We start from the raw sequence: 17,010 nt of genomic DNA on the forward strand, positions 1-17,010 counted from the left end.
GCAAAATCGGGCACATCAAAAATTTACTTGTTGAGTTCTTGCACTTTAGTATTTCTAGAACTATATAATATTTATGAATGAACTTTCATATTTGCATACACATTTATATACAAGAATTTGAAATTATTAATATTTCTGTACATACTATAAAAACATAAGTAGTGTCTTTGTTTTTACTTCAATTCCAAATATGAAGGATAAAAAATAGTCACTAAATAAATATTCAATTAATTTATTACAATAAAATCTTTACAAAACTCGTCATGCCCTTATTTTAATTAAAGCAATTTAGTTCTTAATATATAAGGTTTTACATTTATATATTTATTTAACTTAATTTTTACTATCTTAACTCGGCAAAAACATTTTTGTTTAATTTACTTTTTTGGATATACAATCAAAGCCTAGTGTTATATCCCTCTATTTTATTTGTATTTTCTTATTGTTAATAGCTATGAAACTATATAAAAAAATACATTTCACTAGAAAAATATATCTAAATATATAACAAAACTATAAATACAGACTAACTACAACTATAATACTTAAATAAATCTAATTTTTAATAAACTGATCGTCATTAACCTTGGCCTTGGCTACATAGCCGTCCAACCATTGTTCAATGACTGGTAGATTTTCCGCCGACCACTTGGCCTCTTCGCGTATATTCCTCATAGATTTCTCAATGATATGTTCCGCTGAACCAAATTCTCGTTGATGCTCTATATAAAGACTGGAAACAAGGTCTAAGCCAGCTTGGGTTGTAAACTGTGATGTTGCTGACGTTATTAGATTATCCCATATGTTAGTTTTGCTTGAAAACCTGTGGAATAACAATTACTTTAAATATTTGAGTTATTAATAACAATTACTTTAAATATTAGTTTATCTTAGAGTTCGTTGGTGAAAATCTAAGCCTATTTTATTTAAAAGGAGTCTGTTTTCCTTAACATTACCCTTTTTTTTTTCTTTCGCGATGGAAACCAGACTCACAAACAGAATTAAGATATATATGTATATGTATTTATTTATGACATTATTAGAATAAAGTATTATATATGTATAGCGTCATACACATTATTATAATAATAATGAAGATAGTTTATGATCACTATAGCATAATTATTTGTAATGCAAAATAATTTAGAAATCCTTAATGACATAATTTCATTTTAATTTGTACTTATAAACACTGATAAATTAAAATAATGACCATACGTACATACAAATTAGTTAATATGTACTTTGTCCGAATAAATCAAAGAAACATATCGGAATTAAGAAAAATTATCAATAGGCGGAATTCAACGCTAAACATCGCGCTTTGTAAGAAGCGAAAGAAAATTAAAATATTCCAAGTATATTAGAAGAAAATGTTCTTCTATCATTAATATATTAATTTGACCAAATTCAACAACTTACTTTTCCTTAAGAATATCCCAATGGCTGCTAAGGAAATGGAACAACGTGGTGTATCCATGAGAATTACCAGTCAACATACTGAATATCAAAAACAAATCAGTTTCAGTGAAATTACCATTTCCTTCTAAAATGGTAATATTTAGTAATTTTTGTATTTTAAACTCTTCTACTGGGCACCCGGCAAGTGTTTTTAAGAGATACGTTCTTTCACTCTGCTTTCTCGAGGGCGGGAAATTGATCACTCTCTGAAGACCGAAGTCCCATTCTTTTTGGGTGCCCCATTTAAAGACGGGACAAATGTATTGATTGGATATCCTGAAAAAAAGGAAAATGATATTTTAAAATAATACAAAATATATACTGACAGGATGCAATTTGCCTTTAGACACAAGACCACCAGCCACTAATATAATTTCTCGCCATTGTATACAACTAAAAAATTCAATTTTTTTTTTATTTCACGCTGTATTTCGCATATAGCAGTGTAGGCAGACGGAACTTGGGAACCTAGTGTTGGGCAATGCCGTTCCCCACTTTTCACTTATTTAATTCAATCAACAATATTTACTATAGGAATAATATACGCATACAGTTAAAATACCACAGATCCACAAGTAACAATATAATAATATGAAAAAAAAAAAAATATCATAAGGCGAAAGTAAACCATTCGTATCCGTATCAGAATAATATGTGACATTATTAATGCTTCAAGCACACGAAATAATACTCCATATCTACCTCTTATTTACAAAGGAAAGATATTGCATCTAAAAGAAACAATAATAATGGTTTGTTATTCTTCTAAGATATTAAAATCCTTTGAATAGTAGGAAAATGATGTCTGTGATCTTTTGTTTAATATTTTTATCTAATTAGTTGTGTCGGGCTAAATAATAGGTAGTGATAAATCACTTTGTTTTCTTCTAATTTCGTCTGTTTATATTGGTACGGTGGAACAGCATCTGATATAATTGCGATAGATTACGTGAGCTTAATTATTTTCATCGCAATAAGTCTTCTCAGTCTTAACACTACCTACCATGATATAAATATCACTCCACCTCTCAGATTGCTCTATAGGTAGGTATACGAAGAAATGAATCTTAACGAACGAACGAATAATAGGGGAAAACGGGGAACGGAGAGTGTTAACGCAAGGTTCTCTCTGCCTATCCTGCTACATACGAGATATAATGCAAATGTATGCTTCATAATATTTGTATATCATTGTATGCATGTTATATAAACGTTATCACGGCAAAGTTGAAATTATATGATAATCAGAATTTCCGCTCAGGGAATATTTAATTCAATTCAATGTTCATTTGAGGTCATCGTGGCGTATTGGCATAGTAAGTATGACAATGTAGCTCGTCGTCGGTTCGGTTGCCACTTGAAGGAATTAATTATTTGTTTCATTTAATCGCTATGGTATCGAGGGAAAGCGCAGCGTTGAGTTCCACCACTCATACGAGTCAATGGAGACAACGTCTCGAGAGTTCGGCGGAAAGTGATACAGCGTGAAGCTAAATATCTTTTCTAAAATATACCAAATACTTACGGATTTCCTTCATCAGGGTTAGGTGCCTGCATCCACTTGGCATATTGCTCTTGGGCCTCCAAAATACAAGGTTTGTAGCCAGCCTGACATAAGAAGGTTTTGCTTAAAGAACGTAGATTCTTCTTCCAGTTCTCTTCGTCATCCATAACTTCTTTTGTCAACTCATCGTATAGAGGAGTTAATAGTATACGAACGTATGCCTTTAGAAATACAAAAACAAATGTTTAATCCCAATTAATCGACCTGAATAATAGCAATTAGCGTTTTATTGAAATTAAATTGTTAAACTAAAACTTATTTAAAGCTTAGGAGTGCTTTGTATGACTCTTCTTTGATACAAACAAATCGCTGTAAGATGCGAGGGCAGGTTACAAAACAACCTAATACAGTGTCGGCCACCAAAACATTTTATTTTAATAATTAACGACTCGTTAATAATAATTATATAGCGATAACATTAGGCTCTAATGTTGTTCTGTGCTAGGTGATAAGAATCGATAATGAAGTGTTTTGACACTACACTATTAATATTTTAAAAATATTATTATTATTTCGTAATATTATTATATACGCGGGAAAAAGCTTAGTATTTTCAAAAATGGTTATCGCAAAAGCCCTCATGAATAAAAATAAAATACTTATTTTTTCACAATTTCCAAGTAAAACATACCAAAAAAATGATTTCGTAAAGCGCTTTTCCATATCGGATATTAGAAAAGCTAAACAATGCTATTTGTATTTTTAATATTCGTAAAGCAGTCCTCATTCAATTCTTTATCGGAACAAGTTCGCAATAAAACATCGCACTCTAAGCTGTATTGAACGATAAAAGTACGAACATTCACTGATGCAGAAGCAACAGGATTTTATGTCTTAAACAAATAACGTCTCTCGATACTTTTATTGCGATTTTTATTGTTTTTTTTATCTATTTGTTATATGACACTTCTAAACTATATATTACTAGCAACCTGCTCGCGGCGTCGCCTGCTTAAACTACACAAGTACAAACATTTACTAATCTGAATGAGGTTTCGTATTCTAAGAACATTATCACTTTTAAGACAATTGACTGAGAACAGGGCATTAAAGTATCTCATTAATTCCTCCACCAGGACCTACCAGAACGTGCACGACTTTCAGTAAGGACGAAAACGATGAATATTTTTATTAGTTATGTAACACGATTTGTATATATTTTGTTAGTAGAACTCTGTTTCTCATCTTAATATTAATATTAAATATTTAACGCACGCATCCAATTACCGAAAGTTTAATTATTCTCGCCAACTATTAAGCACTCTAGTGGTAACTTATATAACGCGCTAATACATCGAACTTCCTTAATAGGTACAACTTTATGTAACTTCTTGGTAATTCAATCAAGTACTAATAAAAACAAATAATCAAGCACTGGGTAACATCAATAAAACGCTTTTTTTAGAAAATATATAAAAACTGAAAGTAGCGGGATATGATACCGCCCATCTTGGAAACTGTCCATCCCATCCGGGATGGATCGGGATCGGGATGGATCTTTAAGGGAGTAGTGTGGAAATAATACTTTTAAAATTAAAAAAAATGTAAAGTCTCTGAGTACAATAAATAATCTTATTAAATTATTATCATTTAAACTATCTTTTTTATTCACGTATTTTAAAACTTCTAGTCAGTTTATTTTACTTTAGCCAACCATAGTAGAAAATTATTTATTAAAGCACTACAAAAATATCTATATTTGTCAATATACAATGTATTATATTATTTAAAATAATTAAAGATTTAAGTTTTTGCTAAAGAAATTAAAACTTACCCTAAATTTATCTTGAATGCACGAACAGATATGCCTTCCGATGTGGTCGATCATCGTAAACACGGGATCCCATACTAAATGGTGCCTTTCTTGTCTCATAAACAACGTCATATTAAATGCTGTAGCGAAAGACAATTCTCCCGCATATGCCAGATTCCATGCATCGTGAAGTAGTTTAGCACGAGTCAGTTCAGGGATCTTAGTGCGATTCTCACTTTGTAGGTAAACGGATAGGAGATTCCAGTTGTCCTTTTCGTAGTTGACCGGGTATGGTGCTGGAATATTGTTTCTTTATTAATCAATATACTAGTTGAGGCCAGTGGCGCAGGGGTACAATAGTGTGACTGTAAACACGACAGATTGTGAGTTCGATTCCCACTCTAGGAAATTAAATATTTCATATTCTCATTTTTTCGCTCTGGTATTGAGGCAAAGCGTTGAGGTTCACCATTCAACACGCAATGCTTCTAGAATTCGGCGGAAACTGGGGAGGTATGTGAACGAAGTGTCCTAACACTAGGCTTTCCATAAAAAATATGGTAACTAGTTGTCAGATAAAAAATATTGGTGGATATGAATTCTTAATAATCTATCCAAATATATTCAAATTCTAATATTTAGGTGAATTTTCTCTAATAAAAAGAAACTTACCAATTTCCTCCGGATTAACAATAATGAAATGTTCTTTCCCAGGCAATCCACTAAGATCTAATTGCCATGTATTCTTCAACCAAGCTACAGGCGCGGTTTTGGTAAAGTCCAGGTTGTCAGCTCTCGCCATCACGATGGGTACCCACCAGAGCATTTTGTTAGCGTCTGGGACATCATGGGGACGTTCACGGAGGTACACTTTCTATTTTTAGGGAAAGAATCATTTTTTTTAGACTTATTTATAAAAGTACGCACTGGTACTTATTTATAAAAGTACGAATTCTGTCCGGTAGAATTCTGGTATTCCCAGAATTCTTATGGAATATAATTCCTATGGAACATATCATGTCTAAACTTTATACATTTATTTATCATACTATTTTCTTTTTGTCGTAATTATTAAAAATATTTAATAATTGAATATTTTAATACATAATAATAAAAAATAGTTAAATAAATCCCCTACTTACCTGACTAACTACAGCTGTGTTCGTATCGTAATTTCTCTTAACAGTAATCAAAGGAAGCCTATCCTTTTCAATCCAACTCATTGCTATAGTTTTTACATTTAGACCTTCGGGTATCTTATTATCATTTACAGCCGCAGTGTTTAAGGCGTTCCAGATATCATCACCGGTGAAAGTTTTGTATTTTCTATGGAAAGATAAAAATATGTAATATATTTATTTCTATATATCTTTTTTGTTTTTCTTTTTAAGTATATAAAAATATATACAAATTTAACTTTTATTTAGGGATAGGTGTTATTAATTCTTCTTAAGCATATCAGCACTAATGTTATAATTGAACATTCGGAATAATAATTTAATCTTAGTACAAGCGGTACCTTGTTTTATACTAGTTATGTAGGTTGAAGTTAGGTTACGGTATTTTATTTAGCATACCTTGTGTCATATTAGGTTTTATATGAAAACGCTGGCGTAAACTCCGTTGCAATAAAAATTTTAAACATAATTTGAATAAATTCAAAAAAAAATTGTACTTTTTTTACTTACTTAGCCTCAATAAACTTCCTCAATCCCTTCTTAAAGGTGTCAGCACCAATAGTATAATTGAACATTCGAAACAATAACTCAATCTTGGTACAAGCCGTCTCTTGCTTCATACCAGTTATACGTGAATGTGGGTAGCGTTTACTGAATTCGTAGTAGAGGGAGTAGAGGACCGTCATTGGCCACTTCCCTTCCATTTCGGAACCGCCGTTTATCTAAAATAATGTATTTTTTTTATTTAATAGTATTTTTTATTATTTTTTTATTTAATAGTAAAATGTTGTATAGAAGGCAATCACTTCAAATTTGTTATTTATTGAGTTTATAATTTAAAATTGTCGTAATTGTTTAATTCTTATTCGTATTCTCCACCTATTCGTATGCAGCGCTTCGCCTCCACTTTCCTAATGCGAATGGCTAAGGAGTGGAACTCCCTGCCTGCTGAACTGTTCCCCGCCAAGTATAACCTGGCCCTCTTTAAAGAACGAGTGAATAGGCACTACCTAGGCAAGCATGCTCCACCTTCGTCCGCATCGTCACTACCACCAGGTGAGATAGCGGACAAATGCTTGCCTTGTATATTAATTGGATAGATTTTATAAGTTAAGATTATTACTTAACAATAGTACTTACGGGATTTACATTTTTTTACATTCTATTTACATTCAGCTTCCTAGAAAACCTGGGAGTGTAGCGTTAAGGCACTCCGTCCCCAATATTTATTTATTTTTTTCGCCTAATTCTGGAGGTATTGTGTGTTGAGTGACGGAACTTAACGCCGCGCTTTGCCTTGCTACCAGAGCGAATTAATGAAAAAATAAATATTTAATTTCTTCAGTAGGAAGCGAACCCACAACCAGTTGCGTTTACAGTCGCGCGCTTGTAACCCTGCGCCTCGACTGACCTCACAAGCAACACAAATAAAAAAACAACCCTTTTTATAGATAAGGCATACCTTAAAAGCAATTTCGGCAGCTAAATAACCAACGAGTGCTTTATTGAGGTGAGCGTCCGACCACCACGCGGGCGTCGCGAGCGCTCCCAGCCACTGGTACGAGATTTCTTGGGCCAATTGTAAATAACCTTTCGTACTTAGATCGCTTTCCCTTTGGAAAAAGGTCTAAATTAATTTGTATGCATAAAAAGATACAATAATAATACGAATAAAATATAAAACCTATCGTAGAGGTTCCTTGTGTGGGATGTGGGGGAGCACTAAGAGAATTTTTTTAGAAATCCTTATGGGAAGAACAAACAAAATTGATGCAATAAACAAACGCACTTCTATAAACTTTGCAACCAGACGCAAATTAGGATTAAAAATGTTTAAAAAATATAGATAAATTCATTCTGCTCTCTTCTCTCAGCACATGAGGAGCTTAGTATAAAAAAACACCATATCCTATCATAGAAAAAAAATTCTTCTTTCACAAAAAATGAAATATACTCACTTAAATACAATTAAGCCCCAGTTATCCGCCGGTTTAATACCTTGATAATTAGGTAACGCTACTACATCCAATTTGCGTATGGGAAGTTCCATTTGCCAGAAAGCTGCCACTTCAGAAAATACTTCGGCCACTCTAATGTTTAACCCTTCTAACGCTTGATGATATTCGGGACGACCCCACACGCGGAGTTCTATAAAAAATATATATATTTTATTATTATGCAAAAATATATTTCAAATAATATAAATTTTGTATAAAAGATTAAGCCGATAAATAAGTTAAGTATTTTTTTAAAAGCTTATCCAGAAATATAAAGAATACAAACCTGTAAGAAAAAATGTAACCTACACCGTTCGATTTTTAATAATATTATTTATTAATAACAATAAACAACAGATTCTAATATATTTTACAACTTTATATTATTACATTAAAAGCCATTAAAAGCCGCAATTTCCTATAATCTAAAAAAGCAACATTCCCACTCTCGAAAAGTCATACGACTCAACGGAAATTATGACGTAGAAATATACGAGAAATGATTTTTAATTCTGAACCAAATTGACATTTAATCTCCACTCCACTTTTTCGGTTTCGGAACTCGAGTGCCTTCTGTTTTTATTCTATTTGACCTGAATTTGAAACAGGTAATAATGAATTTTTTTAACGGACTATTTTGTACGCCTACTTTAATTTTAAAAGGGTCATTTAGATCATTTTGTTCCCAAGAGGATGACTTAAAAAAACATGAAAATTATTGTTATTTATAGAAGACAAATTTGGTACCATACACTTTTTTATCTTATATCATAAAATTTTTATACGAGTTTCAATCAGTAAATTATGTATATTTTTAAAATTCTCCAATTTTATATTACTTTTTTTAATATACGAGTATTTCAAATGCATCTATTCCTAATAAATATCATTCGACAATAGAGAATGCTATTTATTAAATATTTTTATATTGGTAAGATTGTTAATCACACAAACAGGAAGGAAAAGTATTTAGAAACCGGAAACAATCCAAGAGGCGCGGGTGCCGCTACGTCAAGATTTTTGTAACTTATTTTAGTATAATAATAATGAAAGCTGATAAAAAAGTATTTTTGAAACACCTTTACGATATTTCACCTTAGGCTAAGGGAGAGGAATAAATATTCTGCTTAACAATATTTTTTTAAAAAAGAAACATGTGAAAAATATATTACAAATATATATACAAAATACAAAATTCCTTACCAAGTGTGGTTCCATATTCGTCCTTATACTGTATTGGGTCGCTGAGTGGTTTCAGATCAGCTATAATTAAACCGAGTGTGAAAGTAGACATCGGGGGAGTCCTCTTAAAATGGACTCGCACTGCATTTGGTTCACCATTGCTAAATAAATAAAAAAATACATAAAATTTAATATAATTATCATAATTATTAGCTATATATCTTTTTATATACTTAATATCTTTATTTATTTTTTAAGTATTTTGGCGATTTAGTTTAGTTTTTTTTTTTATGTATTCTATATTATGGTCATCACCAATCTTATCTCAATCTTATCTTAGCAAAATGGAGACGAAATTTTTCTCATTTTTTAAAAATAATATCAAATCAATATGTATCATATTACAATAACTACCGCATTTTATCTTTATCAGACAACCGCAAGAGGTGGTCAGTTTATCCGATATGTAAACCGCAAAGCTAACGTAGCGTACAAGTGTCAGGTAAAGTAATTACTTAAAATATATAAGGTTTTGTTCAATTTCACTTTAAGGCACTTCTGTCAGCCACTTTCTGCCATATTCTGGAGGCCTTATTTGCCACGTTACTAGAGCGAAGTATTAAAATATTAAATAATTCATTTCCTGGAGCTTGTCCCCTGCGCCACGACTGACTTCATCCGAAATTTTACTAAATAAATAGAAAATATTTATTTTAGAGATTCATAATCGACATTACGTAATGCCATAACAAATTTCGCCGTTAAATTTCAAGTAATTTCAAGTTTTGAGTGTAAACAGTTGACTCGGTTTCGTCAGATGAGTAAATAGCTTTTTATTTTGTAAATACGAATTAAACAGTGAAAAGTTAAATCGAGATTTCAGTTGGAATTTTTTTTCTGAAGAAGAAAATTTTAGGTAGGTATGTAGTTTATATAAATTACAAAGTTAGTACTGCTTCACGCTGTATCACGCTCACAGCAGTATAGGCAGAGAGAACCAAGTGTTCAGACACTCCGTTCTCCACTTTCCGCCGATTTTTTTGAGGCGCGTTGAGACGTGTTGAGTCGTGGAACTCAACGCTTTGTCTTGACAAAACAAATTTTACATTTAAATCTGAAATTTCATACTTACATATCCTCTGTTCTTCGTATAGGCATATTACTCAAGGCCACCATACTACGTGGTCGAATTACTGTCAAATCAAAGGGGGCTTTGTATCCGGGCTCGTCGAAACATGGGAACATTCGTCTTGCGTTGTTCGGACGTAATTGAGTGGCTATTACTGTTCTATAAGAAGATAGGATTTCGGTATCATTTTCTTTTTTTATATTTTTGCTAGCATATAGAAGGACAGGTATCAAGATATCCTACATAAAAGTAGATAAAAAATCGATTCACATGTCCAAAGAAAACAAAAACACTACATTTTAAATATGAACATTCATCAAAAGATATATATTGTACTATAAGGCAGTCCATGCTTTAGCTTTTCTAATGAAATAACAAATTATATAATTAAACCATAAAAGTAGTAAGCTATAATTATGTCAAAAAATATTTCTAATAATTGTTTTAGTAAGGGTTTTAGGTCAAGGCGAACAGTCTCGTGTAGATAACCCCTAGCTTGCATTGCTAGCTCTTCAAGGCAATGCGTTTATCTGTCATTTTGTGCTATAATCATTACAGGAAGTTATGGATCAACTTCCTGTTAGAAATATTTTAAAATATTATTTTTTCTATTCACGGATATCACCCGTTAACCAGATTTGAATCTAATAATACACTTTTGTTAACTTTTTTTGCCTATTTTAAAGATATATATCGCCAATTTTTAAAATAACTTCCTAAAATAATATAAAATATTCCTTTGGTGCGAGATTTAAATTCACAATCATCGTTTTCATCTTTTCTAAATAGTGTTTTTTATAGAATATACAAAAATAATACTACAAACATTAACTTTTTTAAAGGAATTTATACTAAAAATCTATATTATTGAAAATTCATCTAATACTTAGTTGCAACTTACCTCTCAAGTTCTTGATCAGTTATATAAGTAGTTTTAAAGAACGCTTCAGTGTAGCTCGTCTGCATGCTGCCTTTGAAACTGAAGTTTATATAACCTATGGATGTGTTGGACACAGGTGCCTCTAGAGTCAGTGTAATTATTGGTTTCTTAACATCCATGTCCATACTCTTTATTGGTATTTTCTGTAATGTTGTCCTGTGGGAATATTTTTAAATATATATTTTATTAGTTAATGTGAAAATAATAATATGTTTAGTTTTTTTTTTCATTTTGATAAGTAATGAGAAGGAGTGTAGTGCTGAGACACTCTTTTCACGATTGGTCATTTTTTAATTCTGCGTAATGTATGGCGAGACCAATTAATCTCTTTTTTTCTTCATTCTGCACCCAACAAATAGAAAGATAGATAGATGGACAGATAGAAAATCTAGTGTTAAGGTACTCTGTTCCCGACTTTCTCTCGAATTCTGAAGTGTTGAGTGGCGTAAGTCAACGCCGCCCCTTGCCTCGTTATCCAAGCGCTAATTCTAATAATTATAATTGTATTTTTTAATAGTTTGAATATGTACATTTTCTCTAACCTCATATAGCTTATAATATAGAATTTGTGGAGACAACGTGTATATCCTTATAAAATATACAGACGTACATTTGTATGATACAGCTACAAATATCATGATAATGGAAACTGGCAGAAGGTTGAGGTGGGTTTAACCTCATAAAGTCATTGGATTTACGCGAGGGATGACGAGAAATATTTTTTACGTATTGATATTTTGTGTAGTCTTTTGTTTAGAAGCTACAGTGTTACATTTTTTGTTATAACATATATGTTAATACATATGTAAGTATAAATATGATGGTATATAAACATAATACGTTGTGTCCACCCTGATATTCTTTTTAGTGTCACTCCGTATGCCACACGTAGCAGGGTAGTCAGAGGGAGCCTAGTGTTAGAACACTCCGCTCCCTACTTTTCGCTGAATTTTGGAGGCATTGCGTGTTGAGTGGCGGAACTCAATCAGCTTTTTTTCGACACCAGAGCAAATAATTGAAATATTAAGTATTTAATTACCTCAAGTGGGAATTGAACCCACAACCTAATAGCCTCACTAATAATTAATAGCGTATAAAAAGGAAAATATACAAAAAGATAAACGACTAAAATGACTAAAAAACTATAACCAAATACTAAAACCTACACAAAGAAACATACACATTACAATAATGAAAGTCGGACTTACGAGTTGATAGGCACGTAGACCTTGACTTCCGCCTCAGTGATCTCGATCTCGTGAGCGCAATGCACAGTGATTCTATCAGAATCCTCAATCCAGGTCACGTTTATACTAACATGACCCTTGAAGACCGCATCTTCGATGTAGGGCTCCAACTCCAGACGGTAACCAGTTGGATATACTGATTTGTCCAAGCGGCTCTCCATGGCCAGCCCGTGGGCGTTGTTTAGGTCGATGCTTCGCGTTTTGATTATGTGAAGAGGTTTCATCTATTTGTTGGAAAGAGGTTAAAGTATTTTTAATAGATTTAAGTTATTTTAAATTTTTTAGATCAGTCCTGGTGCACCGGCACAGGCATGAGATTGTAAACGTCAGAGATTGTGGATTCGATTCTTACTCGAAGCACTCTCTGGTGACAGCAGAACGTGGCGTTGAGTTCCGCCACTCAGCATGCAATGTTACAGAATTCGGTGTTTTAAAAGGAACGGAGTGTCTTAACACTAGGTTCCCAGGTATCCCGTGGTTACCCTGCTATATGCGGGATACAGCGTGAAGCCATAAAAAATAATAATTTTCTTAGTGATGGTTTTGGATTATTAGGTCGAGCCGTAACTGACTACGCGACAAATCTAAGAATCTGAATTACATGCACTTCTAATTTGTTGTATCATCATGACACTTGGAAATTACATACAGATTAGGTGACAATACAATTTTATGGTAGGTACCACAAAGCTGGTATAATGGTGGAATTGGAAGTTGGTTTGAAAAAACCGAAAAAAGTGTGGTTTTTATGTTTTTAAGCTACTAATTTATGTTAAATTCAGTTAATGTCTGTCACATTTTCTACTTTGTAAGTAGAGAAATCGAGTGATGTAACATTATACTTTCCCCATATGTGCGGGAAAAAAAAAATCCCTTTGTAGTTATTCTAATCCTTTCGCATATTAATTTTACATTTCACGCATAATTTCATAAGCATATGTATGTTTAAATAATAATTCTAGTAAAATGTAAAACAACATTTTAAAATACAACGTTAGCCAAACCAATAAACTAAAATGTGAGAAAATAGAAAATTCCAGTTTACCCCGGTACTGCGTAAAGGAAACAAGCTAAACATTCTGAACAGTCGGAACACAGATAAACTAATTTCGAAAAGACTAGCTGACTGAGCTTTTAGAGTTACTGAAGTAGAAAGTTAAAATCGAATCAAAATGTCCCTTTCCTTAAATTTTAGAAGATACAAAGAGAAAACTATTCATTCTATTGAGGCAAGAGTCTAAAAACGCAACGGTTGCGGGTTCGATTGCCACTCTAAGAAATGAACTATTTAATTCAGTTTCTCGTTCTGGTAATGAGAGAAATCGCAGAGTTGTTTCGGCGTTCAACGCGGAATACCTCGAGAATTCGGTGGAAAATGTGCTGAACCAACTGTTATAAAATTCATATGGCTATACGCCTTTTCTAGTGAAAAAGAATTATTAAAATCTATATAAATTATTAAAAAGTTGACTCAATAAAAACATTATACATAAAAAATATTAAATTGAACCTACGATTACCATGCTTATATACACAAAGCGCTCTACTACGCCATGATATCCTCATGCCAGATTAACCGTGTATGTAAATAACGTATCCCCTGAAAAACAGACCCAATTAAAAGACACCTTTAAAAGACCTTCCCGAAGGTTATTTTCAACGACGCTACGCTAATAACATGAAGCGTGTACCGGGATGACATCTAATAATCTCAAAATAGGTATTTAGCGTCGTCACTTGTCAGCTAACGAGGTTAACTCGTATGCTCACGTGTAATACATTGTATGTTAAATATTATTTACTTGGTAGTTCAATTACTATGACAGTATGAAGTGCAGAAGAAAATGAAGTTGCAAGATGTGACTTTTTTTTTTTATTAAATATATTTTTTTTAATTTAACCCCGTATCCGTCACATATCAGGATAGGGAACCTGGGAACTTAGTATTGCGAGACTCCGTTCGTTATTAAGACACTACCCATTCCCTTTTTCGGCCAAATTCTTGAGGTATTGTGTGTTGAATGGCGGAAATAAACGCCTCAAGTAGATATAAATATTAATTTTAATTCAAGGCAAGCTCTACAATGACGTCACAAATTATGTTAATAGCACTTTACCATATTAAATCGACGATATGTGAGTAACCCATTGTAAGACAAATTACTGTGTCTAAGAATCACTGTGTGATCTAAACGCCTATGCACTCAAACAGTCACTATTGCAATTTCAATTAACTTCCGCGTGATCTCACTTACTAAATAATTTATCTATTTATTATATTAAATTTATTAGCCCAAGATCTGAAGGTCCCCACACCTACGACATTATAGCAAAGTTGAAATTTTCAGGACTACTAGTCTAATATGTAGCACTTTCCAGTTAGTAAGTATGCATACAGTTTTAAAATTTCAGCTTTGTGAAAATGAAAAAGGCCAGGGAGCCCTGGGATCTCAGTCTACATTATAAAGCGAACACGTTTGTTGGTTGAATACGCTAATCTCAGGAAGTACTCGCTCTATTTGTTTGTTTTTTGTGTTGGATCCGTTTATTTATGGAAGCAAGCTTTGCGTCAATGGGGTGAGGCCGCAGGTAAAGGATAGTCAATTATGTAGGAATATTACCAAAATAGAACAAATTTTGTCTGATTACCTTTGTCGTTATTGATGTTGTGATACAATTTAGCTTCACGTTCCGCAAATACTAAAGAGAACAGGAAGGCAGTAGGTAGAGAAAATTTAGAATAAAGACCGTTTTTATTAAATTTATAATTCGCGCGTTGTTCTGTTAACGGAGCGAGGAAGTGAAAATAATTCACTCCCCCAAGTAGCAATCGAACCCACGTCGTCATCGTTTGTCATCAAACACTGTGCAGCTGCTCCTTGGCCAGTTTATTATCACATCAGTTTTGGCGACAGTATAATATTGAATAGCACAAAGACCCTCTAACTCACCTTATCCGGTGGCATGCAATGACACACTGTCAGCCACGCGAGCGCACAAAGGAGAATCTTCATTTTTGATATTTCTATATAGAATAAGCAAAAGAAAAATATTATAATTTAGAATGTAAAATGTATAACATATAGAGTTTCTGTTCAGAAATTTCTCAAATACACAGAAATTTTTCATATTCTCGTACATAAATTGTCTGGCTGAAGTGACACTTCTGCTGATGTAGACACTTATAAGACATTTAAGTAATACATATAAATTTAACACCTTCAAGACATTTACCTATACATAATACATTAAATTTGTATAATTTTTCTAAATGTAATATTTTGATAAAAGCTTTTATTACAGGTACAAGTAATAAATAAATTATTATTTAGTTAAGAAATATTTTCGTAGAGCAATCATTTTTTTTCCTGGAAAACTAAAATCAAGTAATCACCTTTATCTCGTAAAAACTGAAAAGCTTTCTCATGTTGACAACACTAGTAAACAGATACTTCAGATAAATAAGAATAGAAAATATTACGACATAAATGTTTTATTGTCATTTCATAATGTCAACAGGACCAAAGTAAATGATCACAGCTTTTCATTTGTCACGAATTCTGGTCATTTTTAATACACTTCTACTTTGATTCTAAAAAAAATATTTTATAACATAATATTAGCCAATATTATATAAAAAATCATAACTTTATATTATACTATATAATAAATGTTATAAAATATTCTTAATACATTTACTAGACTCTTCTTAGCTTTTCCAAATTGGCTGTGACATATTTTAAATCTCCTAATCATTTTATGTTAGGCTAACTTACTTAGTAATCTAGGATAATATCCGAAATAAATGCTGCTAAAATCAGCAAAATTCACAAAAAATCAAATTTTTAGCTAACCAAATTCTGATTATCTAATCTAAGGCAACAAAACTAGGACACCAAGTGTTACTTACCAGTCAGGCCGTAGACGCGGGTCGCGGGCGTATGAACACAGAGACCAGCTTCCCACTCAATTGGCCCAGGATATAGCCCATTTGCGCTGACGACACTGATTGTCACGTTGGTATTGTCAAGTGTTAGCGATAACTTGCTGTTCACTGTCATAATAGTGTTGTTGTTTGGAAGTATTGAGGATGCAGCCGAAAATAAGTGCTGATCAGGAGATATAATGATTTAAACACTTAGACTTATTTCCAGCTTCACGCTCTATCCCGCGTAAGCAAAGGGAACCTATGTCAAAGAAACTGAACCAACGTTCATGTTACACCAAGTAGACGGTTAATCAATAAAATTATCAAGAAATAAAAAAATACTGTCATTTTGTAAATAATAAAGATTTCTCTCTAAAGATGAGATATAATAATAAAGTCTGGATACAAATTTCAGCATAAATTTTGTGGATAAAAATATTCATCCCTCTTTCACAATTTGTATTGACAAATTACAGAAATTCACAACGGCCTTTTGTTTTTTTTTGGCTTCCAGAACTTATTAACGCTATAACTGATGCATTTTTATAACAAATTCTAGTTTTATGATACTCCGTTCCTTACTTTCTGCTTAATTTTTTGTCATTACGTATGAAGTGATGTAAATCAACGA

The 17,010-nt window shown here is 32.4% G+C and overlaps 1 protein-coding gene across 1 annotated transcript; it reads right to left on the reverse strand.

The window, feature by feature from the left end:
* Positions 1-216: 216 nt before the first annotated feature.
* Positions 217-16,484, reverse strand: LOC146538036 (aminopeptidase N). The gene is made up of 15 exons (XM_085187366.1): positions 16,362-16,484; positions 15,403-15,476; positions 12,413-12,675; positions 11,166-11,360; positions 10,268-10,423; positions 9,157-9,296; positions 7,915-8,104; positions 7,419-7,569; positions 6,467-6,678; positions 5,921-6,104; positions 5,451-5,652; positions 4,800-5,074; positions 2,987-3,186; positions 1,423-1,737; positions 217-823 (listed from the first exon to the last, which is right to left on the reverse strand). Exons 2-15 carry the CDS (start codon positions 15,463-15,465, stop codon positions 556-558), a joined length of 2,814 nt encoding a protein of 937 aa, XP_085043492.1. The 5' UTR covers positions 15,466-15,476; positions 16,362-16,484; the 3' UTR covers positions 217-555.
* Positions 16,485-17,010: the final 526 nt, after the last annotated feature.

Source organism: Heliconius melpomene, chromosome 6 (genome assembly GCF_056956725.1).
Source record: "Heliconius melpomene rosina isolate 202511_hmr_F chromosome 6, ASM5695672v1, whole genome shotgun sequence".
Classification (NCBI taxonomy): domain Eukaryota; kingdom Metazoa; phylum Arthropoda; class Insecta; order Lepidoptera; family Nymphalidae; genus Heliconius; species Heliconius melpomene.